At 47.5% G+C, this 27510-nt stretch overlaps 1 protein-coding gene across 2 annotated transcripts in view; it reads right to left on the bottom strand.

Moving 5' to 3' along the window:
• Window positions 1–10452, bottom strand: part of LOC140741690 (sodium- and chloride-dependent creatine transporter 1-like) — a 124639-nt gene extending 114187 nt beyond the window's left edge. The window contains exon 1 of one of the 2 annotated variants that reach the window (XM_073071975.1): window positions 10223–10452. In XM_073071975.1, coding sequence (XP_072928076.1) covers window positions 10223–10253 — 31 coding nt within the window. In that variant the 5' untranslated portion in view covers window positions 10254–10452. The remainder of the gene's footprint in view (window positions 1–10222) is intronic. The other variant, XM_073071974.1, reaches the window with a different exon arrangement.
• Window positions 10453–27510: the final 17058 nt, after the last annotated feature.

Consider the following 27510-nt stretch of genomic DNA (forward strand, 5'->3'; position numbering starts at 1 on the left):
GTGGACTTGGTCAGGCAACAGAAGGTGATGGTAACTGGTTGTTCTTTGTTTGGATGGAGAGAGTCCTGGGATCCTGCAGGTATTGGTATTAGGGGCACTGAAATTTTGGGGAACGTTATTGACATAGACTTGGGGGAGGGTGCAAGGAACAATTAATAAATTTACAGATGACACAAAACTCAGTAACGCACACAAAATTCTGGAGGAACTAGCAGATCAGGCAGTATCTATAGTGGGGAATGAACAGTCTATATATCTGGCCCTTCATGACAACACTTGTCATGTGCTATGCAGAACACAATGCTGTGCCAACTCTTTAACCAACCCCAAATTGAATCCAAGTACTTCCTCCCACATAACCCTCCATCTATAAATTTGCTGATGTTACAACTATTGCTGGTAAAATCTCAGATGGAGATGAGAGGGCATACAGGAGCGAGATATGCCAACAAGTGGAGTGGTGTCGCAGCAACAACCTTGCATTCAATGTCAGTAACAGGAAAGAGCTGATTGTAGACTTCAGGAAGGATAAGACGAGGAAGCACGAACCAATCCTCAGAGATCAGGAAAGGAGAGAGTGAGCAGTTAGTTTCAAGACCCTGCGTATCAAGATCTCCAAGGATCTAACCTGGTCCTAACACACCGATGCGGCTATAAAGACGGCAAGACAGGGCTATATTTCATTGGGAGATTGAGAAGATTTGTCACCTAAAACACAAGACTTCTATAGTTGTACCATGGCGAGCATTCTAACAGGCTGCATCACAGTCTGGTATGCGGGAAAACTACTGTACAGGACCGAAAGTCGTAGAATTAGTCAGTTCCATCTTGGGTATCGCTCCATTGTACCCAAGTCATCTTCAAGGAGCAGTGCTTCAGAAAGGTGGCGTCCGTTATCAAGGAACCCCACCACCCAGGACCTGCCCTTTTCTCACTGTTACCTTCAGGGGGGAGGTACAAAAGCCTGAAGGCACACACGCAGTGATTCAAGAACAGCTTCTTCCCCTCTGCCATCTGATTCCTAACTGGACATTGAACCCATGAACCCTACTTTTTATATATGCATTGAACTGCTGCTGCTAAGTTAACAAATCTCACAACAAATGCTGGAGATAATAAACCTGATGCTGATTTTTCATTCATCTCCACCTATATTTTCTTAAAATTATGCTGCCTTCACTAGCTATGCCACCCTCTGTCCACTCTAACTGTATCGCTTATACACCTCTATCAAGTCTCCTGTCTTCCTCCTTCGCTCCAAAGGGAAAAGCCCTAGGTCACGCAACCTAGCTCAATTAGACTGCACCCTCTAAGGATTCCATATCTTTCTTATAATGAGGTAATCAGAACTGAACACTATACTCCAACCAGAGCTTCATAGAGCTGCAGCATTACCTCGTGGCTCCTGAACTCAATCCCGACTAATGAAGCTTTATACAGCAGACTCATCCAGAATACGGAGTTCAATTCAGAGAGATACATTATAAGATCCAACATCACTTGTTTTTATACTGCCTGCATTGATGAATCCCTGTGGTGTGTATACCTATCAACTTCTGTGTCAGTACACTCTCCTATTTTCAGTGACTTGTGTTCATAAGATTCACCATCCCTTTCAGAACAAAATCCTTTATTCTGTGTTGCCTCCCCTCACACTTCCTACCAAACTGCATCAGCTTGTGTTTCTTCACAAGTGATGCACTTCAGAAGGTCAAATGCTTAGGGAGAGCACACACAAATGTGGCGGGACTCTCAGGAGCACTGCTGTACAGAGAGATCTTGAGCTGCAAGTCCATCGTGCCCTGAAAGTGGCTGCATCTGGATGCAAGGTGTTCACAGTGAAGGTGGCACGCTGGCCTTCATAGGCAAGTACAAAAGTCAGCATGTTTTGTAGATCTATAAAACTTTGGTTCGGCCACACGCTGTTCTGGTTGCCCCAACACAGAAAGTGGGTGGAAGCTTTGAAGAGGTTGCTGAAAGGCTGACCAGGATCACAGGACATGGGCTACAAGGGTCCACACTGCATATGAAAGGCTGTGAATAGAACTAGAGTTACACGGGCAATGAGCTAGCACAGAGGTGGATGGGATGGGTTGCATCAGTGCTGCACCCAATGAATCTACCACACGAAGGGGCAAGTGAACTGAACCATCCTGGTACAGCTGCTCCAGTTACATGTAGCAGTCCATGCAGTGAAGCACATTGTTAACAGAAAAACCAGCCTACCAAAAGGAACCTGCTCATGGCAGGGCCAGGTGGTTGAAAGGAAGGACTGAAGGAAGAAATGAAGCACCATCCCTCAAAGGAACTCCATATGGAGAGAAGTGTTCAGGATGTATCGAGAGCTCAATCCAGTTACCAGCAAAACAGGGAAAGCTCCCTCAGTGACACAGCCTCCCAGCCAGCTGCCCTTGCCCCACCTGCAGACATCTACAGGTCCCACTTTGGCCTCAGCAGTCACCTCAGAACGGCAGAGAAGGCAAGTGATCCTCGATACGGAGGGCCTGCTGGAGGAGGAGCATCGTGAAAGGTCTGAGAAACAGAAAGATATAGTCAGATGGGATTGGCAGACAGAGGTTCATGGAGATGAATGAAAGTACGGTTGGTGGGAAGAACAAGAGACAGTTTGGAGGGTGAAGAACAGATCTAGGGGACAGGCATCTTCTTTACCACAGCCAGTGTAATCAAAAACCCCACCCGCCCCAGACATTCTCACCCACCATTGGGAGGGAAACAGACAGACAAGCCCCCTCTTTTGACCTAAAAATACAACTGGTAAATTGCTTCACTATTCAAAGTAAATTTATTATCAAAACAAATGTTACCATATTCTCCTTCTTGCAGGCATTCACAGTAGATACAAGAAAAGTATCAAGGAAAACCATAGAAGACAAACAACCAATGTTGCAAAACCTGTTCCCCTCCACCACCCTCCTCACTCCGGCAGATCTTGTCCTCGCCCTCAACAACTGACTCCTCCTCCAACTTTCTTCATCAGGTTTATTGACGAAGGGTAGGTGTTGTGTTACGTACTCGTGACACGTGACAGTGGGACCCTTGTCACGTGACTGGGGTTGAAGCTATACTGGACTTGAGGTAATGGTCTTGTGATGGTGGAGTGACGTCATTTTCCAGCCAGTAGAGGTCATGTGACAGGGTTTTTTTAAAACAGGGTATAAAAGGAGGACCCCTCCCTGTGAGGAGGGGCAGTTCGTGGCTGGATTTGCCATGTTGACTTCATGCCACTGCTTGATTTAATGTTATGATGCAGTTTAGTTGAAAGATGAAGTTTTATCTAATGCCTAAAGTTTAAAAGGTCATTGCCAGCAGTTTCTTTACAATACTGCTAGTTGAGAATCAGTGGAGAGTGAAGATCGGAGTTCGGGAGTTAAAGATCGAGGAGAATCGATTTCGACGGTGAAACGGGTTCGACCTTGTTTGATCCTTATTCGGAAGGATTTCGTTGACTATTCTCGTGTTAATCCCTGGGAAATACCAGAAAGGATTGAGAATGGTGGTAAAGGAAAGGTCAGTGCCTTTAAGCCGTTTCGTTCCGTAAATTCTTCGTGGGAAAAGTTCGACTTTGGGGAGCCGAAGCAAAACGACGTGAAAGAGAATTTAAATCGTCTTAAAAAGTCTCTCCTTTAAATGGACTGTGAGCATTTTGAACTTTTGGCAATACTACTTTAAAGAACTGTTCTTGCAACATTGCTTTAAGGACTGTTTAAGCTGCCGCACAGCAGCTGATTTCCGGTTACGTTAGTGATTTGTTTACTTTTGGGGGGTTTGTTTTCAGTGTTTAATAAACGTGTTATTTGTTATAAAAACCCTTGCCTAACTCATATTTATTGTTGCCTGAATCCTTAACAATTGGCATCTGCATGGGCCCCAGTTATGCCTACATAGAACAGTCCATGTTTTCTGGGCTACATTGAATGCATTGGTGCGGTTTCATGCACCCATACTAAGCTCGTCAATTTCATCAACTTTGCCTCCAATTTCCACCCTGCTCTTAAATTCACGGGCCATTTTTGACACCTCTCTCCCCTTTCTCGAATCTGTCTCCATTTCTGAAGATAACTACCGATTCCCATGGTGATCTTGACTATACCCCTTTCTGCCCTGTCTCCTGTAAAAAAAAAAAAAATTACTCCCTTTTCTCAGTTCCATCATTTCTGCCACATCTATTCTCAGGATGCATTTTTCCTTTCCAGGACATCAGAGATGTTCTCTCTTTTCCAAGAATGGGGTTTCCCTTCCTCCACCATTGATGCTGCCCTCACCCACATCTCCTCCATTTCCCAAGCATCCGCACTCACTCCAACTTCCCAACGCCTGAACAGTAATAGAGGTCCTCTTGTCTTTACTCATCACTCCACGAGCCTCTGCATTCAACATATTATCCGCAACTTCCTCTACCTTCAATGAGATTCTATCACTAAATACATCTTCAACCCCACCCCCCCCACCACTCTTGGTTGAGATCACTCCCTCCGTGATTCCCTTGTCCATTTGTCCCTCCCTCCTGGTACTTATCCCTTCAAGAAACAAATATTACACCTGCCCATTCACCTCCATTCAGGACCCCAGCAGTCCTTCCAGGTAAGGCAATATTTCACCTGCAAATTTGTTGGCATTATCTATTGTCTCCAAAGGCCTCCTCTACATTGGTAAAACCCAATGCAAATTGTGGGACCACTTACTCAAGTACCTCCACTCCATCCACTAAAAGTGGAATTTTCCATTGACCAACCATTTAATTCCTCCTCCCATTCCATCACGACGGCTCACAGCCTCCTCTGCCATGATGAGGCCCCTTTCAAGGTGGAGGTAGCCTCCAAACTGATGGCATGAACTTCCAGTAATTTTGTCATTCCCCCTCCTTCAATTCCCCACTCTGCACACCCCTCTTGCCTCTTCTCACCTCCTCCTGGTGCTCCACCCTCTTCCCTTTCTCCCATGGTCCACTCTGCTCTCCTACCAGCTTCCTTCTTCCCAAGTCCTTTACCATTCCCACCTACCACCTTCTAGCTTGTCCTGCTTACCCCATCCACCTTTTTGTTCTGGCATCTTCCCCCTATCTAGTTTTGAGAAAGGTTCTTGGCCAGAAACATCAATGATCTATTCCTCTCCATGCTACCTGACCTGTTGAGTTCCTCCACCATTTTATGTTACTCCAGACAGCCTCCTGGTGAACTCTCACCAAAGCATCCACATCCTTCCTATAATGGGGTGGAAGGAACTGCACACAATACTCCAAGTGTAGACTAACCAGCATTTTATACAGCTGCCACATGGCATCCGCATCTCGACTGATGAAGGCAAGTACGCCATCTACCTTCATCACCATCCTATCTACTTGAATTGCCACTTCCAGGGAACTGTGGACCTACACGCAAGATCCCTCTGTACATCAGTGCTCCCTTGTTACTTACTCCAACTTTTCCCTTACTCCACCTCCTGAGGTGCCACACCTTGGGGCAGCACGTCTCACATCACAGCTCAGTGTAGAAATATTACTTAAAAGCAAAGTAATAGGATTTGGCCATCTGGCCAGTCGAGCCTACTACACCATTCAATAAGAACATGAGGACTAGGAGCAGGAGTGGCCACTGGGCCTGCTGATCTGTCCACAGACTCAGCTCTACCTACCAGTCTCTTCCCCAGAACCCTCCATTCCCCTGCATTCAAAAATCTACTGAACTGTCCTAAATACATTTACTGAGACAGCCTCTACTGGTTCCCCAGGCAGAGAATTCCACAGTTTCACTATTCCTTGGGAAAGGTAGTGTCTCCTCATCTCCATCCTAAATTTATTCCCATGAATCCTGAGGCTGTGTTTCTTCATTCTAGTCTCACTTACCAGTGGAAACAACATCCCTTGCACATTTATATGTTCCTATAAAATTTCCTCCTTCCGAATTCCAGATAGTACAGTCCCAGGCGACTCAATCTCACATCTCCAGACACAACCTGATGAACCTCCAAAGCCAGTATCTCTCCCCGCAAGGTGGAAAACCATAGCTGCACACAGTACCCCAGGAGCCACACTAGTACCCCGTACAGTTGCAATTCAACAAGGAACAACACTTGTGCAATGGGCAACATTCCTTCCTGATAACTTGTACCCCAACCTTTAGTGCTGATGCACAAGCTCACCCGTCTAGCTGAACAGCATGTTGCAAACTTTCCCCATTAAAATAATCTCACTTTTTTTCCCTTCCAAACGGTCCTCATGTCCTCAAAGCACCTACCTGCCAGCTCCGAATCTCCTCTTGACTAGACCAACGTTGCGAACAACTGCAGTCTCTATTCTTCACACACTGCCACACTCCCACTCCATCTGCTTACTACCAAATGAGACTCAATCCCTCATTCCACAATTCAGGCAATCAAACAGCTCTGGCTCTTATGAACAATCAGGGCACACAATGGACAGAGAGAAGCTGCCCCTAACACACACTCACACTCTGTGTGTTGCATGTTATTTTAATGTTCCTTCATCTTTGGTTTTCTTCGTTGCTAAAGAGTGGCCAAAGGCAAATTCGAAGAATAACGCATCATATTTCTAAATGGGAAGTTTTATGAATGTAGTGAATTTCCAATTTCAGGTAATAAATAACCCAGGTGCTTCCCCTCACCACACACACACACACACACACACACACACACACACACACACACACACACACACACACACACACACACACACACACACACACACACACACACACACACACACACACACACACACACACACACACACCAAAGTTCCCTCCATCATCATATCCCCAGGGTGCAACAACAAGGTCATTAAGACAGTAATTCTCTCCCTACACCCACTCTACGATGCGCTGTTGATTTCCTGCAGGATGGCCAATTACTTCCCATCCACTGCCCTCATTCACTATTCTACAGTGATATATTCCCCAGACAGATCCACAATGATTCACTCTGAGCTGTGCCACCAGGACTACCTCACTGTCAGGATTTCCCTTTGAAATCCTTCCCCATTCTGGAAACACAATCACACTCGATTTAAAGCTTCTAAATGATCCACAACATTAACTGTCATTCTCACCACAAATGTTGCCTCCCCTCACAGTGCTCTCCATTGAAGCCCACACCTCTGACGGTAACCCCCCAGAACTTGCATGCATTCACCAACTGTGATTCAGTGGGCACGGCAATTCCATGAGCAAGGTATCACACACGTGTCAGCTGTGACTCAGTACAGCCCAATGATCACACACGTGTCAGCTGTGACTCAGTGGGTACAAAGATCCAACATGCATGCATTGGCCGTAACTCAGTGGGGTCAACAAAGACCCTGCCTCACTGGGTCCAAGGATTTCACACCCATGTCAGCCCTGACTCACTGGGTCCAAGGATTTCACACCCATGTCAGCCCTGACTCGCTGGGTCCAAGGATTTCACACCCATGTCAGCCCTGACTCGCTGGGTCCAAGGATTTCACATCCATGTCAGCCCCGTCTCGCTGGGTCCAAGGATTTCACACCCATGTCAGCCCTGATTCACTGGGTCCAAGGATTTTACATCCATGTCAGCCCTGACTCGCTGGGTCCAAGGATTTCACATCCATGTCAGCCCTGACTCGCTGGGTCCAAGGATTTCACACCCATGTCAGCCCTGACTCGCTGGGTCCAAGGATTTCACACCCATGTCAGCCCTGACTCGCTGGGTCCAAGGATTTCACACCCATGTCAGCCCTGACTCGCTGGGTCCAAGGATTTCACACCCATGTCAGCCCTGACTCGCTGGGTCCAAGGATTTCACATCCATGTCAGCCCTGACTCGCTGGGTCCAAGGATTTCACATCCATGTCAGCCCTGACTCGCTGGGTCCAAGGATTTCACACCCATGTCAGCCCTGACTCGCTGGGTCCAAGGATTTCACACCCATGTCAGCCCTGACTCGCTGGGTCCAAGGATTTCACACCCATGTCAGCCCTGACTCGCTGGGTCCAAGGATTTCACACCCATGTCAGCCCTGACTCGCTGGGTCCAAGGATTTCACATCCATGTCAGCCCTGACTGACTGGGTCCAAGGATTTTACATCCATGTCAGCCCTGACTCGCTGGGTCCAAGGATTTCACATCCATGTCAGCCCTGACTCGCTGGGTCCAAGGATTTCACATCCATGTCAGCCCTGACTCGCTGGGTCCAAGGATTTTACATCCATGTCAGCCCTGACTCGCTGGGTCCAAGGATTTTACACACCCATGTCAGCCCTGACTCGCTGGGTCCAAGGATTTCACATCCATGTCAGCCCTGACTCACTGGGTCCAAGGATTTTACATCCATGTCAGCCCTGACTCGCTGGGTCCAAGGATTTCACATCCATGTCAGCCCTGACTCGCTGGGTCCAAGGATTTTACACACCCATGTCAGCCCTGACTCGCTGGGTCCAAGGATTTCACATCCATGTCAGCCCTGACTCGCTGGGTCCGAGGATTTCACATCCATGTCAGCCCTGACTCGCTGGGTCCGAGGATTTCACACCCATGTCAGCCCTGACTCGCTGGGTCCAAGGATTTCACACCCATGTCAGCCCTGACTCGCTGGGTCCAAGGATTTCACACCCATGTCAGCCCTGACTCGCTGGGTCCAAGGATTTCACACCCATGTCAGCCCTGACTCGCTGGGTCCAAGGATTTCACACCCATGTCAGCCCTGACTCGCTGGGTCCAAGGATTTCACACCCATGTCAGCCCTGACTCGCTGGGTCCAAGGATTTCACATCCATGTCAGCCCTGACTCGCTGGGTCCAAGGATTTCACATCCATGTCAGCCCTGACTCGCTGGGTCCAAGGATTTCACACCCATGTCAGCCCTGACTCGCTGGGTCCAAGGATTTCACACCCATGTCAGCCCTGACTCGCTGGGTCCAAGGATTTCACATCCATGTCAGCCCTGCCTCACTGGGTCCAAGGATTTCACACCCATGTCAGCCCTGCCTCACTGGGTCCAAGGATTTCACATCCATGTCAGCCCTGACTCGCTGGGTCCAAGGATTTCACACCCATGTCAGCCCTGACTCGCTGGGTCCAAGGATTTCACACCCATGTCAGCCCTGACTTGCTGGGTCCAAGGATTTCACACCCATGTCAGCCCTGACTCGCTGGGTCCACGGATTTTACACCCATGTCAGCCCTGCCTCACTGGGTCCAAGGATTTCACATCCATGTCAGCCCTGACTCGCTGGGTCCAAGGATTTCACACCCATGTCAGCCCTGACTCGCTGGGTCCAAGGATTTCACACCCATGTCAGCCCTGACTCGCTGGGTCCAAGGATTTCACATCCATGTCAGCCCTGACTCGCTGGGTCCAAGGATTTCACATCCATGTCAGCCCTGACTCACTGGGTCCAAGGATTCTGGAGGTGAATGACTCCAGCAGTAAATTGCAGGATGGAGCCTCTGGGAGACCCTGCAGGAACGGACTGCGACACAAATGCTAAGTGAACCAAGCACCACTGAGCAGAGTCAACACAGTGAAGAGTCTGAGCTACTCTCTCCACAATCCCAAAATACTCAGAGTGGGTAAGGGCATTTCATTGGGGATCTCAACTGGGGTCAGAGGGGGAAATCACCTGCAGGATCAAAGAGAAAGGCGATTGATGAGTTTGCAGCACTAGTGTCCAGTGCACCCTCGACGAGCTGAGCGGCCTCAAATTGAACCGCTCACCCCCCACTGACAGACTCAAACCCTTACCATAACCTACAGGAATCGGGAGCACCACGAAATCCTGCTCTACAGACTCCTGTCCGTCCTTGGGAAGGGAGCAGAGCAAAGGGTGAGAGGTGGGGACAAGAGGTTATCCAGTGGGGGAAGAAAGAAGAGGCGAGAGATGGGGGCGTGGGTGTAGGGAGTGAAAGGGAGGGAAGGTAAAGATGGGAGAGTGGAAAGCGGGAGAAAAGCAGACATGAGAGTGGTGGAAGGAAAGCCCGCTCTCCACGCCGCGCAACCCCGTATACTCGCTCCCTCCCCGCCGCTCCTTGTCACCGAGCAGAGCGGCCTCGGCCCGCTGGAAGGTCGGGCTCCCCACAAAGATCAGACCAGCCCAGCCACATTGACTCTCTAGTCCCTCCTCCTCCTCCTCCTGTCCCGGAAACTCAGACACCGCCGTGGCGGAGGGAGGGAGGGAGGGAGCAGCGAAAAGAGGAAGGGGTGAAGGGGAGGTAGTAGGAGTGTCGCGTACCTGAAGGACGCGGCGGTGAGTCTGAGCGCATTGTGCTGGGATGAGCAGACGGTGAGACGGTGAGGCAGGGAAGCCGCGCTCGGCCGCTTCAAAAACAATCCACGAAGCACTTGAAGGTGAGTCTGAAGAATCTCATGGACGCAGCTGCCGGGTCTGGTGCCGGGCTGCCGGAATGAGCAGTGTCGAGCTGTAACGTTGCTTCCTCGGCCGACTCCCCATCAGACTCCCCGCACCGGCGCCGGCACTCGGCTTTTGATGGGCCGGCCCGGTGCTGGAGCCGCCCACCAGCCGCTGATTGGTGCCTTTTCTGCCCCGGGGCGGGGTTAAGGGGCAACTATTCCTGGTCGGAGCGGGACTCTGAGCTGCCGGGTTGACAGGCATCACACGGTCCAGGGCCTCGGGGCGAGAACCATGCCCACAGGCTGGGTCTCTCTGACAGGCGGCCAAGCGGTAGGAATGATCCTCTGGACTTCCCCTGGCGTCACATCTCCCACACTCTGTCTGTGGCTCCAGGACAACAGCAAGGCCGAAAGTCTGGACCCCAGGAGTCGATGACGATCTTCATCGTTTCCTTTGCGATGAATACCCTCCCCCCGGTTGCTGGTCGTATTGTTGCGGGGTCCCAGGTCAAATGTCTGTTTCACGCCCTGGGGTCAGCAGTTTTCTGAAAGCGGCCACACGGGTTTATAGGGTGGTTAAGAAGGCATATGGTTGTCGAGGTATTGTTCACGAGTTGGAAAGTTACGTTGCAGCTTTATAAAACTCTGGTTATGCTACATCTGGAGTATTGCGTACATTTGTGGTCGCCCCACTATACAAAGGATGTTGAGATTTTGGAGAGAGTACAGCAGAGGTTTACCAGGATGCTGTCTGGTTTAGAGTGCATGTGCTATCATGAGAGGCTGGATACATTTGGGCAACACACACATACTCATACGGGTGTGTTGCTTGAATTTCCAGCATCTGCAGATTTCCTCGTGTTTGGATAAATTTGGGTTTTTTTTTCTGGAGCAGGGGAGGCTGAGGGGAGATCTGATATCTTACAATTGGTTAAAATGCTCTTGTTCAGTGTCCACTCAGCTGGTCAGACCTGAGCCCAGCCAGTCCCATTTGCCCATATCCCTCCAAACCTTTCTTTTCCATGAACTTGTCCAATGTCTTTTAAGCATCATAATTATACCATCTCTACAAGTCCCCTCGGCAACTCATTCCATATACCCACCACCCTGTGTGAAAGTGTGTCCCTCCGGTCCCTTTCACCTTAAGCCTGTGCTCTCTGCTTTTAAACTCTCCTACCCTGAGGAAAGACTATGAACATTCACCTAATCCATGGTCCTCATGATCTTACAAACTTCTTTAAAATCAACCCTGACGCCTTTTATCTGCTGAGGGAAAAAATCCCAGCCTATCCCGTCTCTGCCCATAACAAAACTCCACTTTAATGACAATGGTGACCGTCACTGTGTGCAGTACTCCGGGTGGCCTTATCAGAACCTGGTATATCTGTAGCATAATGCCCCAACTTCTGGTCTCTGTGCCCTACACCTGTCTTTCCACTTTTAGGGGACTATGTACCTGTAGTCCTTGGAGTACAAGGACTCTCTGTTCTATTACACTCCCCAACACTAACATTTACTGTCTGTCCTTCCCTAATTTAACGTACTATAGCCACCCAGACAAAATCTGATTCCTTGACAGATCCAACAAGTTATAATGTACCAGTCTCCAGAAGAAAGGGGGAGAAACATACCCAGCATCATCGTGGACCCAATGGTCACCTCTAAGTGTCAGTATAAAGTTGTGTAGAGACTCACAACACGCAGACACCAAGTTTTCAAGTTCAAGTTTATTATAATTGTACATATTTATACAGCTAAATGAAACAAAGTCCCTCAGAGACGATGGTGCAACATACAGTACATATAGGAGTATCACATACAGAACATATATAACATTAACACAATAATATTAACAGATTAAAAATAAAATATTCTGTAGATGTACAAGCTAACATTAAGTGCATGTACGTTTGTTTGTTCTGTGCCCTGTCATATGGCATGTGCAATCATGGTCTTTATATCACCATGATTGTTCTTGGCAAATTTTTCTGCAGAAGTGGTTTGCCATTGCCTTCTTCTGGGCAGTGTCTTTACAAGATGGGTGACCCCAGCCATTGTCAATATTCTTCTGCCTGGCATCAGTGGGCACATAACCAGGACCTGTGATATACACTGGCTGCTCATACGGCCATCCACCACCTGCTCCCAAGGCTTCACATGACCCTGGAAGTGGGTGGGGGGGGGGAAGCAGGTGCTACACCTTGCCCAAGGGTGACCTGCAGGCTAGCAGCAGGAAACAGTGCCATATACCTCCTTGGTAGAGATATATCTCCACCCTGCCACCCTAGTTGCATGTAGAACATATAATTAAATATACAACACTATTACTGCGGTGATTCATGTCTATGTGTGATAATAAAGTATGCAGAAATCTCACAGTTTGAGGGGAGAAGGTGTGTGAGATCCTACAGTACTGTGCAAGTGTTAGGCACATGTAAAAAGATTCTGTAAAGTGAAGATGCTTTCAAAAATAATGAAATAACAAATTTCTATATATCAGAAAATTTACTATAAAGAGGACTAAAAGTAAAAAACTAAATTGAATCAATATTTGGTGTGACCACTCTTTGCCTTTAAAACTGCATCAATTCACTTAGGGACACTGTGGCTCTCCACATCCTCTGTACAATTTACTGTTCCACTCAGTTTGGTGTCATCAGCAAATTCTGCTATGCTACACTCAGTCCCCTCTTCCAAATCATCAATGTAAATGGTAAACAGCTGCGGGCCCAGCACCGACCCCTGCGGCACCCCACTCACCACAGACTACCAACTGGAGAAACACCCATTTATACCAACTCTCTGCCTTCTATTGGTTAACCAATCCACTATCCATGCCAATACACTTCCTCTGACTCCATGCATCTGTATCTTATTTATAAGTCTCTTGTGCGGCACCTTATCGAACGCCTTCTGGAAATCCAAGTATACAACATCCACCCGTTCCCCTCAATCCACTGCACTCGTTATGTCCTCAAAGAACTCCAGTAATTTTGTCAAACAGGATCTGCCCTTTCTGAATCCATGCTGCGTCTGTCTAATGGAATCACTCCTTTCTAAATGTTTCACTATTTCTTCCTTAATGACAGCTTCAACGTCCATTTAGAAATCGGATGGCAGAGGGGAAGATGGTCTGCAATCTCCGAGAGGGTTTTGGGTGAACCTCATCGCGGGCAGGTTGTAGGACAGGGTGCAAGCTGCTGTTTGGCTCCATTTCACCGATTAAAGCTCCCATTGTTCACTGAAGTGTTGAAGCGAGTGCTTCTACCTGTCCTCTGATCGGTTGCTCTGTGCCAGAGAGGGGAGAGCCTGCTGCTGTGGCTGGGCCCAGAGAGTATTGTCCAGGTTTTCTTTGCATTTTAGATGTGAACTTTGAACTATAGACTGTCTTTTTCAGTCTTATAGTTTTTATTTTCTGTGTTTTTTTGCCCAATCTTCTTGTTTTTTTTGTGTAGGGGGATTTGGGGGTCGACATGCCTGATATGTTTTGTTCATTTTGATGTCCAATCTGAATGGGAATGTGAAGCAGAGTTGAAGTGGGTGGCAACCGGGAGAAGGCCTCAAAGCCCTCCGCTACTTTCTGGACAATAGACCTCACCAGTTCCCCAACACCACCACACTCCTCCGGTTGGCGGAACTGGTACTCACACTTAATAACTTCTCTTTTGGCTCTTCCCACTTTCTTCAGACCAAGGGTGTAGCTATGGGTACTCGCATGGACCCCAGCTATGCCTGCCTCTTCGTGGGTTACGTGGAACAGTCTATGCTCCAAATCTATACTGGTACTGCTCCCCAACTTCTCCTTCACTACATTGACGATTACATTGGTGCTGCTTCCTGCACCCATGCTGAGCTCGTTAATTTCATCGACTTTGCCTCTAACTTTCACCCAGCCCTCAAATTCACTTGGTCCATCTCGGACACTTCTCTCCCCTTTCTCGATCTCACGGTCTCCATCTCTGGAGACAGACTGTCCACTGACATCTTCTATAAACCCACTGACTCTCATAACTACCTTGACTATACCTCTTCCCACCCTGCCAAATGTAAAAATTCTATTCCCTATTCCCAGTTCCTCCGTCTCCGCCGCATCTGCTCCCAGGATGAGGCTTTCCGTTCCAGGACATCTCAAATGTCTTCTTTCTTTAAGAATCGTGGTTTCCCTTCTGCCGTCATCAACGATGCCCTTACCCGCATCTCCTCCATTTCCCACACTTCAGCCCTCATCCCATCCTCCCGTCACCACAACAGGGACCGTGTCCCCCTTGTTCTCACCTACCACCCCACCAGCCTCCGGATCCAGCATATTATCCTCTGCAACTTCTGCCACCTTCAACAGGACCCCACCACTAAGCACATCTTTCCCTCTCTACCCCCTCTGCTTTTCGCAGGGATCGTTCCCTCTGCGACTGCCTGGTCCACACGTCCCTCCCCACAGATCTCCCACCTGGTACTTATCCCTGCAAGCGTAAGTGCTACACCTCCTCTCTTACCACCATTCAGGGCCCCAAACAGTCCTTCCAGGTGAGGCAACACTTCACTTGTGAGTCTGTTGGGGTCATCTATTTTATCCGGTGCTCCCAATGCGGACTCCTCTACATCGGCGAGATCCGACGCAGATTGGGGGACCACTTCGTCGAGCACCTCACAACAGACACAACAGACAGGATCTCCCGGTTGCCACCCACTTCAACTCTGCTTCACATTCCCATTCAGATATGTCCATACATGGCCTCCTCTACTGCCATGATGAGGCCAAACTCAGGTTGGAGGATCAACACCTCATATATTGTCTGGGTAGTCTCCAGCCCCTTGGTATGAACATCGAATTCTCCAACTTCCGGTAATTCCCTCCCTCTCCCTTCCCCCATCCCACTTTCACTCTGCCTCTTCTTCCAGCTGCCTATCACCTCTCTCATGATTCTGCCTTCTTCTACTACCCGTAGTGCTTTCTCCTTACATTCCTTCTTCACCTCTCCTGCCTATCCCTTCCCTGCTTCCCCTCCCCCACCCCTTGATCTTTCCTCTGATTGGTTTTTCACCTGGCACCTTCCCACCCTCCCCCCACCTTCTTTATAGGGCCCCTGCCCCTTCCCTCTTCAGTCCTGATGAAGGGTCTCTGCCTGAAACGTTGACTGCTCGTTTCCACAGATGCTGCCTGACCTACTGAGTTCCTCCAGCTTGTTGTACGTGTTGAGCAATTTCAAGTCCTTGGATGTCAATATCTCTAAGGTTCTAACCTGGACCCAACATATTGATGCAACTACAAAGAAGGCACGACAGTAGTTATATTTCATTAGGAGTTTGAGGAGATTTGGTATGTCATCAAAGTCACTGTCAAATCTCTACAGATGTACTGTAGAGAGCATTTTAACTGGCTGCATCACCATCCTGTATGGGGAGGAGGGGGCTACTGCATAGGGTCAAAACAAGTTGCAGAGAGTTGTAAAGTTAGTCATCTCCATTGTGGGCATTAGCCTCCGTAGCATCAAAAGCATCTTCAAGGATCGATGCCTCCAAAAGGCAGTATCCATCATTAAGGATCCATATCACCCAGGTCATGCCCTCTTCTCATTGCTACCATTAGGGAGGAAGTACAGGAGCCTGAAGGTACACACTCAGCAATTCAGGAACAGCTTCTTCGCCTCTGCCATCCAATTTCTGAATGGACATTGAACCCACAAACACTATCTCACTACTTCTGTATTTCTATTTTTGCAGTGCTTATTTAATTGTACATGGATGGGAGGGGTGAGGAGGGCTATGGTCCAGGTGCAGATCAATGAGAGTAGGCAGATTAATGGTTCAACATTGGGTAGATGGGCCAGAGGGCCTGGTTCTGTGCTGTTGTGTTTTATGACTCTATGACTATGACACTTGCAGCATCTCCCAGCACATCCTTGGGTCTGTTGGCTGTTAATGGAAACATTTTAATGTACGTGATAAATTGATAAATAAATGACTCCAAATTTCTGAATCTGAATCTGTAGTTTTAACATTCAGCAGATCTGTGTGTGCGTGTGTGTCCGGGACATGCTGTTCAAGAGGAGGTACCAAAATCTGAAAACCCACACTCCACTTTTTAGGAATGGCCTCTTCCTAAAAAGCAATCAGATCTCTGTACAGTCCATAAACCCATGATCGCCACCTCACTAATTTGCTCTTTTTGAACTAATTTATTTTTGGGTCTCTTAACTTTTAAATGCATTTCAATGTACTGCTGCTGCAAAAGGACAAATTTTACAATGTCTGTCAGTAATTCTGATTTGGAACGAGACAGAGGTAATGTTTCAGCTCCTGTACTCTTTACCAGAATGATCAGGTTCTTACAAAGGCTCTATGACCTGCAACAGACAGTAAACTGTTTCAGATGCATCCTGATTCATTCAGTGTTTGACCATTTTCTGTTTTATTCCAGATTTCCAACATTTGATTTTCTGATTCCCTGCTGCCTCTCTCTGCTGCTTTGTCCCCTGCTTTAGTAAATCAACAACTCTATATATACCTGTTTGTTAGTCAGCAACCTCTTCCTCCCTCAGGTACCTCATCCAACTGAGTAACAGAATAAGGAAGAACAACAGATTCTTCTGTGAGGTGACAGCAAACCGGTGTGACTGACGGAAAAAACGGCATACAGAATTCAAACAAGAACCGATAAAATAATGAATTAGTGTGAAAATGTTGCTTAGACCATGACTGCTAGCTCATTAAGTTGCAAAAGATGCAGCTAAAGTATTGGCTAGACCTTCCACCAGGGAAAGCAAGTAATGAAACGAGGCATAGGCGTGTTCGTGTGGAAGAGGTTGGAAGTGGAGAAGCTGGATGGAGAAGAGAGGAAACTGAGCAGAGAATCAGAACAGACCCATCGTTCCAATGACGGGGAGGTGATACGGAATTGCTGGACTATCTGCTGTCTCCGTGGACTAAACAGCTGGAGCAGAAAAGAGCGGGCAGACAGCAGAAAGAGAGAGAGTGAGAGCGCTGGATTTCTTCTGCAAGGTAGCGTTCTGAAAAACTAAACCTAGCCCACACAACATAGAAGTCAGCCGACAAATAACTAAACTGTAACAACGATACGAAGGTGAATGAATTGGGCTCGAAGTGGAAGATGTTGCAACCTGATTCTTGAATCCAGACAAAGCAATTTTCAGTTAAGTTACTTACATTGTTACCTGTGGGTGTGGTAGTCACAGAGTCATAGTCAGCAGAGAACCTGGCCCTTCAGCTCATTTAGTCTGTGTCAATTTGTTTTCCTGCCTCGTCCCATCAACCCACACCTGGAACATATCCCTCCATACCCCTCCCATCCATGTACTTATCCAAAATGTTTCTTAAATGTTGAAATCAAGCCCACATCCACCACTTGTACTGTCAGCTCGTTCCACACTTGCACCACCCTGCGAGGGAAGAAGTTCCCCCTCAGATTGCCCTTAGACAGTTCGCTTTTCACTCTTAACCTATGATTTCTCAGTCTAGTATAACCCAACTTCAGTGGATAAAGCCTAGTTGTACCCTTTACACCCCTCTCTCTATGCTCCAGAGAATGAATTCCTAACCTATTCAACTGATCCATATCAGTCAGACTCTCAAGTCCTGCTAACGTAAATTTTCAAACCCATTGTTAGATGTCCCTGTGTAGTGAGGTGGTGTGTCCCTGCACTGGGACTGAGTAATGATTGAGAGGCCTGAGGGCAGATGGTGCATCCCAGACTCACTCACGTATCCTCAGCATTGACCGGCTGATGGGCTGTACGTTCATGTCCTCACGTTGTCCAACAGGCAGAGTAATCTTCTGCTGATTCAAAGAGAAACAGAGTGATGGAGAAAGAGTGTGACAGGAAACAAGTAATGAGTCAAAACGCAATAAGACAAGTCTAACGGTGACTCACTAGAGCACTTAAAGAGTATTTAGAAATAGGAAAAAGCCTGACAACATGACCAGAGAGAACAGGATTCAGAGAATTTCATAGCTGCTCTAAGGATCTTCACTGAAAAGGAAAGGAAAGGGGAAGTCAGATACTAGAGTATGCTGTTGATGATAAGGGTTTCTATATACAAAGTGTAATATTAACATATTGATGTGGATTGCTTGCAGCCTTAAACCAGGAGAATAATACAGCAGAATGAGGAAATGGTACAGAAAATAAGCAGGTACTTGGTTGGTTTTCAAGCTGCAGAGAACCTCTAGGGGGTAGAGGAGGACCGGTCTCCAGTAAGTGAGGAACATTGGTGAAATACTCATTGGTAGATTACAGAAGTTCAAACGTTTAAAAGTATATTTATTATCAAAGTACGTATGTCACCATATAAACCCTGAGATTCATTTCCTTGCAGGCATTTGCAGGAAAATAAAGAAACCCAATAGAATTTATGAAGACCTATGAATAACTGACAAACAACCAATGTGCAAAAGAAGACAAATTGTGCAAATTTTGAAAAAGTATTGAAAACATGAGTTATAGGGCCCTTGAAATGGAATCAGTTCATTGTTGAGGTGTGCAACATTATCCACAATGGTTCAGGAGCTTATGAGTAATACTGTTTCTGAACCTGATGGGGTGGGACCTAAGGTTTCTGTACCTCTTGCCCAATGGTAACAGGAAGAAAAGATTATGACTCAGATGGGAATTGTCTTTGATGACGGAAGCTGCTTTCTTGTGACAATGCTCCTTGTAGGTGTGCTCAGCAGTGGAATGGGTTTATCAGTGACCACCATTTTCGATAGATTTTCCCACTCCAGGGATCTGTGTTTCCATACAAGACTATGATGTAACCAGTCAGGATCTGTAGAGGTTTGTCAAAGTTTTAGATGACATACTGAATCTACAGAAATTCTAACAAACTAGAGGTGGTGTTGTGCCTACTTTTAATGACACTTATGTGCTAGTACCAGGACAGATCCTCTGATATGATTATGCCAAGGAATTTACTGACACTCTCCCCCTCCAATCTCCTAATGAGGACTGGCTCATGGACCTCCAGTTTCCACCTCCTGAAGTCATTAATCAGCTCTTTGGTTTTGCTAACACTGAGTGAGAAGTTGTTGTGGCACCATTCCACCTGATTTTCAGTCTCCCTCCTGTCAGCCAATTTGTCACCACCTTTGATTCAGTCAGTGGCGGTGGTGTCAACATGAAACAGAAGGAGTGACTGGGATGAAAGGTGCTCTAGTGATCTGTGTTCCTGCAGGTACAAGGAGATAGCTGTGTAGACATGGACTTTCTGAATGTCACCCTTCAAACGTCCATGGTTCTTAAAGACATTTCCACACAAATGAGGGGAGCCCACTGTTTAACAGTGAGAGAGAAAGCAGGGAATTGCAAGTTAAGGGTTAAACCATATGAGAAACTATAGGAATCTTGATAAAAAATTCTTGGAATATTGTGGATGTGGAAACTTTAGAGAGGGTGCAGAGGAGATTTACCAGGATGCAGCCTGGATTAGAGAGGGTGCAGAGGAGATTTACCAGGATGCTGCCTGGATTAGAGAGGGTGCAGAGGAGATTCACCAGGATGCTGCCTGGATTAGAGAGGGTGCAGAGGAGATTCACCAGGATGCTGTCTGGATTAGAGAGGGTGCTGAGGAGATTTACCAGGATGCTGCCTGGATTACAGAATATGTCTCATGAGGACAAGTTGAGTGAGCTGGAGCTTTTCTCTTTGGAGTGACAGAGGATGAGAGGTGACTTGATAGAGGTGTACAAGATGATAAGAGCAATACATCAAGTGGACAACCAGAGACTTTTACCCAGGATGGAAATGGAGAATATGGATGGGCATAGTTTTAAAGTGATTGGAGGAATGTATAAGGTGTGATGTCATAAGGAGTTTTTTAATACAGAGAGTGGTGGATGTGTGGATCGTGCAGCCATAGGTGGTGCTAGAGGCAGATACATTAAGAAAATTTAGGAAACTCTTAGACAGGCACGTGGATGATAGAAACATGGAGGACTATGTGGGATGGAAGGGTTAGATTTATCCTAGAGTACGTTAAAAGATTGGCACAACATTATGAGTCAAAGGTCCTGCACTGTGCTGTTTTCTTCTTCGTGCTATGCACTAGAATTGTCCTACTAGATAACCACTTTGGTCTAATCAGGGAGGTGGGTCTCATCAAAGCCAGCACAACCTATAATGGGCCGAATGGCCACATGGAGCACGCTTTCTGAGTCAGATATTACACTGATACACTGTGACGGACTGACCGTGACAGAATTTATTGCCAGGTACACTGGGAAAGCCCTAGATCCTTTTTCATTCATTCTTATCTTGCTGGTCTAACGGTATGTCAACATTTGTTTTTTATTATTACAAGATCCTTTATTACAAATACCAGTGCTATACAATATATACAAAACAGTGGCAAACACAATTACTAAACTACAAATAGATAATTTACATTACACCAGAATGTTGCCATCTCTATCCACAATGGCATTTACACCCCGCGGAGCCCAACGGTCTCGAAACTCCTCTAAGGTTGCCGTGGACTGCGTGTGTTCTTTTTCAATATTTACCCGGGCACGAACATACCCCCTAAACATTGCCAGGCAGTCTGCCCGGGGAGATCCTCTCGCCACCCGTTTCCAAGACCCTCGGATGGCGGATTTCGCCATCCCCAGGAGCAGGTTGACTGGGACATCCTCATCCCTCCATGCCCCCTTCTTTACTGGATAACCATATATAAATAGGGTGGGGCTAAAATGCAACCAGAAGGCGAGAAGCAGCCCACGCAAATATGCAAAAAGAGGCTGCAGCCTCGCACACTCCATGTACATGTGGTACACGGTCTCCTCCAGCCCACAGAAGTGGCATGCGGGTGGGAGATCCATGTACAAACTAAAAAACTTATTGCAGGGCACCGCTCTATGCAGCACCCTCCAGCCGAGATCCCCCAGGTGCATGGGAAGAACCCCCTCGTAAAGGGACTTCCAGTGGGGGCCCTCCTCACCTCCGGGTGGAAAGACCGATCGCCATGGCGTGTCGGGACGGTGGACGAGGGCAAGGAAGTGGAGGGTGTGGAGCAGCAGCCCATACAAATACCTCCTACTTGCATCCCTGAATGGGACTGTTGGTATCGATGAGAGACGGCTCAAGTTGTGTGGACACGGCTCCCGGAGAAGATAACGGGGTCTGGGCCCGACAAGCAGCTCGGCCTGAGTCGGTCCACACACCTGAGCCGCACCGACATCCACTGAGGTAGGGCAAGGGTCGGCCAGGACCCCGCCCTCCGCCTGAGGAGGGGATTCCCGGCCTGAGGCAACCATTTTCCAGACTCTCAGTAGGTCCTGATAGAAGCCGGGCAGACTCCGCAAAGCAGTACGGCTGACGCCGGCCGGTGGTAGCCGCATGTTTTCATGAAGACAGCAGCCCCTCCGGAGGAAGAAAGTCGCCAATACGTGCCACCTGGGAGGGTGCTCGGCGTCCAGGAATCTCTGCAGAGTCCCGAGGCGGAGAGCCGCCAGTCGCGTTCGAACGTACACCAGCGACTGTCCGCCCTCTCCCACTGGGAGACTCAAGACCACTGCAGAGACCCATTTGTTCTGGATGATCGCGGGAAAGGTGAGAATGTAATTCAGCCCCTGTCCATCGCCCTGGAAAAGATGGACCATTAGCCATCATCATCATCATCAGGTGCCATGCCCAGTTTGAGCTTTGGCTGCCATGGCCCACACACTCCTGTTTCGGGTCAAGTGGATCAATTCATTGATATTCATTTCTCCGGCTGCTGTCTCCAACATTTGTCTTTGCCTTCCTCTTGCTTTCTTCCCTTCAATCTTTCCCATAGTTACCGTGCCTTCTAACTCCTCTTTCCTAATCACATGTCCAATGAAGTTCCATTAGCCATAGAAGCAGAATTAGACCATTCAGTCCATTGGGTCGGGTCCATCATGGCTGATTTATTATCCCTCTCAACCCCATTCTCCCTTTTCCCTCAAACCTTTGACACCCTAACTTAACAAGAACCTATCAACTTCTGCTTGAAATATACCTAATGATTTGGCCTCTACAGCTATCTGTGGCAATTAATTCCACAAATACACCACCCTCTGGCTAAATAAATTCCTCCTCATCTCTGTTCTAATGGACGTCCCTCAGTTCCGAGGCTGTGCGCTCGGGCCCTAGGTGCCCCGCGATAGGAAACATTCTTCCTGCATTCAATCTATCCAGGCCTTTCAATATTCGGTAAATCCCAGCTTGCATTTGGAAACTCGAGTTCATGTCAAAGAGGCCATCCTGGTCTGTCCCAACAGATCCAGGAGTTGTCACAGCCTATCCCGTGACAACACCACACCCCATGGCATGGAACAGTAGCTGCATTGTGAAGTGACTGGAGGAGAGGCGGTCTCATCAATCCAGCCTCACAGACTGGGCCGTGACGCTTACTTCATAGCAGAGGTTAATAATGCAGCTGGGGCCTGTGTACATTTATACTTTAATACCCATGGGGATAGTTGGACTGCTGGGAGAGCTGAAGAGGTTGCCATGGTGACAGGGCAGGGAGTACACAGGACCGATGGGAATTAATCTCTCAGTTTCGGGGAAGATTTCAGTTAAGAAGGCATCCGGGAGGGACACAGCTGTGATGTTATTTATCACTGGCGTTCAAATGATGCAAAACAAATAGATCTTGTGCTCTGATGTTGAAGGAGCATACAGTCGGCGGACTCATGGCACAGACTGGGAGGACTGCAGGCTTACTGAACACTGAATCCTGGGCCCAGCATCTGACGAATCACACCACCTGCACCCGCACCTAACCTACAACAGTAGCTGTTCCTTAACAACCACAAAATATTTTATTGCGCACACTAGGGGAGAGGCTGCAGATGTGAGGACTGTCCTTTGAGTAGCAGAGAGGCTATGAAGCAAGTCAGGTTTATTATCACAGACATGTTGTGAAATTTGTTGATTTTTGCAGGAGTACAGTGCAATACATAACAAGTACTACAAGTTACAATAAGAAATATCAGGATCGACCACGTGTGTTGTGTCTGCAAGCCAGGGCACGATTTGGAGAGCGAGCTGCTGGGCAGCAGCCTCCCCCTTGCCATGTAGCTGATGAATCCAAAAGGAACAATGGAGACTGGTGTAGTGCTGCAAGGGTTTCCGGTCAGCGTTGAACTCAACGATAACGATAGACCGCTTTAATGATTCCAGCTCCAGATTTTTCCTCGTGTTTACTCCTGAAACCTTCCCCATGAGCACAAGGCGACGAAGGTTTGAGATCAGAGCTTTCTCTGTAGATGAGCTAACAACCACGGTTGGTGAGCCCCATCTGTCCTAAGCGACTGGTTTTAAGGGGGCAGTTTATCCGCTTTCACGCCTTCTGTCAGTGGTAACGGTTCCGCTGGGTTTGGTTGCTAAACCACACGTGAAGATCAGGATACACAAAATGCTGGAGGAACTCAGAAGACTAGACAGCATCTATGGAACACAGTATCGTCGGCGTTTCGGGCCGAGACTCTTCATCAAGACGCGGGTCCTGGGTGATGCTGCCTGGTCTGCTGAGTTCCTCCAGTATTTTGTGTGTGTTGCTTGGATTTCCAGTGTCTGCAGCTGTTCTCTGGTTAGTGAAGGTCAGGAGATGAACATGGGTGTCATAGGCTATTTGAGACGGATGCCATTGGGAGCCTTTAATAGGTAGTGGGAGCTTATCTTCATTACAATCCCCAGCAATAACAACCTTAAGGAACCAATAAGAAATACTTATTTGCCCTCAGCACTATTTTGTTTTGTAAGTCAGTGTGCAAGAATTCGAGGACTGTTCATAAATTTGATAGTGGAGGTGAAAAGATTGTCCCTAAATCGTTGACTGTGGGTCTTCAAGCTCCCTGATTGTGGCAATAAGAGGAGGGCAGGTCCTGAGTCTTGGTACCAATGAGAAGAAGTACATCTCCTGTGTGTTGGTACCAATGAGAAGGGGGCATATCCCTGCTGATAATGATGAGAAGTGGGCAGGTCCTGAGTTTTGGTATCAATGTGAAGAGGGCAAATCCCTGATGGTACCACTGAGAAGAGAGCATATCCTTGATGGAAGCAATGAGAAGAAAGCATGCCCCAATGGTTGCAATGAGAAGAGAGCATGCCGTGGGTAATGGTACTAATGAGAAGAGGGCATGTCCTGGGTGATGGTACCATTGAGAAGATGGTATCCCATGAGTGATGGTATTAATGAGAAGAGAGCATGCCCCTGATGGTACCAATGAGAAGAGGCCATGCCGCAGGTGATGGTAGCAATGAGAAGAGGGCATATCCCTGATGGTAGCAATGAGGAAAGGGCATGTCCTAGGACTTATACCTCTGGGAAAAGGAGGGTGAGAGCTAGGGAACACAGAGTGAGGTGTTATTGATTAAAGGTCCAAAAGGAAGGGAGATGTTTCCCTACAGTGAGTGGCTGTGATCTGGGATACAACCACCTGAAGAATTGGGCATGGATTAAATTGGAACTTTCACTGGGGAACAGAACTGAGCTGGGACCTACCTGGGAATTTTGGCAATACCAAGGGCTTTGTGTATGCAGTGCTCCTGATAAACATCTCTGATGGGTGGAGGAGAGAACTTGACAAGAGTGGAGAAGCAACACACACAAAATGCTGGTGGAACGCAGCAGGCCAGGCAGCATCTATAGGAAGAAGTACATTCGACATTTCGGGCTGAGACCCTTCATCAGGACTAACTGAAAGAAGAGATAGTAAGAGATTTCAAAGTGGGAGGGGCAGGGGGTAACCCAAAATGATAGGAGAAGACAGGAGGGGGAGGGATGACGCTAGGAGCTGGAAAGTTGATTGGCAAAAGGGATATGGAGCTGGAGAAGGGGGAGGATCATGGGATGGGAGGCCTAGGGAAAGAAAGGAGGAGGAGAGCACCGGAGGAAGATGGAGAGCAGGCAAGGAGTGATTGTGAGAGGGACAGAGAGAAAAATAAACAAACAAAGAAGGGATGGGGTAAGAAGAGGAGGAGGGGCATTAACAGAAGTTAGATAATCAATGTTCATGCCATCAGGTTGGAGGCTACCCAAGAGTGGAGAAGATTAAATGGCCCTGTCAGACAACCAGCATACTTCACTGGGATGAATACTTGGATCCAGCACTGCAGGATTCCATTATGATTAATTCATGGTTTTATCGTAACCTTCCATCTTCTTGGTTTGTATGGCTCTATACCACTCACACTGAGCTGAATGTACTTTAAACCTCTGGTGACTCAGCGAATGCATGTAACACACATTGTGATGAGGAGCTCAGGGACACCCCAGGACTACAGGACAGGAGGAGCCCAATCAGGAGAGTGCTGGAGCAGCCAGGTCTAAAGTCAGAAAGGCCCAGAGAAAGAGCAGCATCTGTCAGGAAACAGGCTCGACTAGGTGGGTGATGTGATGGAGGTGGAATTGGAAGCTCAATGAGGACATGGGACACAAAAATCATCTCAAAGTGAAATATGACATGAGTATTGTTATTTTTCTCCTCTAGGGGAAGAGGAAGGGATAAATGGTGGACAGGAAAGCACTGTTTGTGAAGCAGCCTTGAAGCAATGGTCATCCAGCATTTAATCAGAGATAGCATGTACTTCAATTTAAGGCAAGGTCCCATGGGTGTGAAAGGTTAGACCCCATGGGATCCAGGGAAAGCTGGCAAAATGAATTGGTAGCAACACACTTAAAATGCAATTGGAACTCAGCAGGTCAGACAGCATCTATGGGAAAGAGTACAGTTGAAGTTACGGGCCAGAGGGAGGTGATGGGCAGGTAAAGAGAAAAGGTGAGAGAGAAAACCGGAATGGGGGATAAGACTATAAATCCATGAGACATAGGAGCAGAATTAGGCCACTTTGGGAGTAAGAACGGAAGACAGATTATTATCTGAACGGTATAGAGTTGGGTAAGGGAGTAATACAAAGAGTTCTCAGAGTCCTTGTTCATCAGTCACTGAAGGTGAATGAGCAAGTGCAGCAGGCAGTGAAGAAGGCTAATGGAATGTTGGCCTTTATTACAAAGGGAATTGAGTACAAGAGCAAGGAAATCCTCTTGCATTTGTACAGAGCCCTGGTGAGACCACACCTGGAGTATTGTGTACAGTTTTGGTCTCCAGGGTTAAGGAAGGACATCCTGGCTGTAGAGGAAGTGCAGCGTAGATTCACGAGGTTAATTCCTGGGATGTCTGGACTGTCTTACGCAGAGAGGTTAGAGAGACTGGGCTTGTACACGCTGGAATTAAGGAGATTGAGAGGGGATCTGATTGAAACATACAAGATTATTAAGGGATTGGACAAGATAGAGGCAGGAAATATGTTCCAGATGCTGGGAGAGTCCAGTACCAGAGGGCATGGTTTGAGAATAAGGGGTAGGTCATTTAGGACAGAGTTAAGGAAAACCTTCTTCTCCCAGAGAGTTGTGGGGGTCTGGAATGCACTGCCTCGGAAGGTAGTGGAGGCCAATTCTCTGGATGCTTTCAAGAAGGAGCTAGATAGGTTTCTTATGGATAGGGGAATCAAGGGATATGGGGACAAGGCAGGAACCGGGTATTGATAGTAATTGATCAGCCATGATCTCAAAATGGTGGTGCAGGCTCGAAGGGCCGAATGGTCTACTTCTGCACCTATTGTCTATTGTCTATTATTGGAGAAGATTTTTAGAGATAGGATTTATGAGCATTTGGGGAGCATAGACTGATTAGGGATAATCGGCATGGCTTTTTGAGGGGCATGTCATGTCTTATGAGCCTGGTTGAATTCTTTAAGGATATGACAAAGCTCATTGATGAAGGTGGAGCAGTGGATGTGGTGTATATGGATTTTAGTAAGGTGTTTGATAAGGTTCCCCATGATAGGCTCATTCTGAAAGTTGGGAGGGATGGGATCCAGGGAAACTTGGCTGAGTGGATACGGAATTAATTTGCCCGTAGAAGGCAGAAGATGTTTGTCAATCTCTTAAAAGTCATTTATGTATCTGCCTCTATCACCACCCCTGCGAATGTGTTCCACACACCCACTAATCTCTGTGTAAACAACTTACTTCTGACATCCGCCCCCTACACTTTCCTCTAATCAACTTAAAATTATGCCCCCTGGTACTATAATACATCTTCATTGACCACAGTTCAGCATTCAGTATGATCTTCCCCTCACAACTAATCAATAAACTTCATTACCTTGGCCTCATTGCTTCCTT

This window comes from Hemitrygon akajei, chromosome 19, assembly GCF_048418815.1.
Source record: "Hemitrygon akajei chromosome 19, sHemAka1.3, whole genome shotgun sequence".
NCBI classification, from domain to species: Eukaryota; Metazoa; Chordata; class Chondrichthyes; order Myliobatiformes; family Dasyatidae; genus Hemitrygon; species Hemitrygon akajei.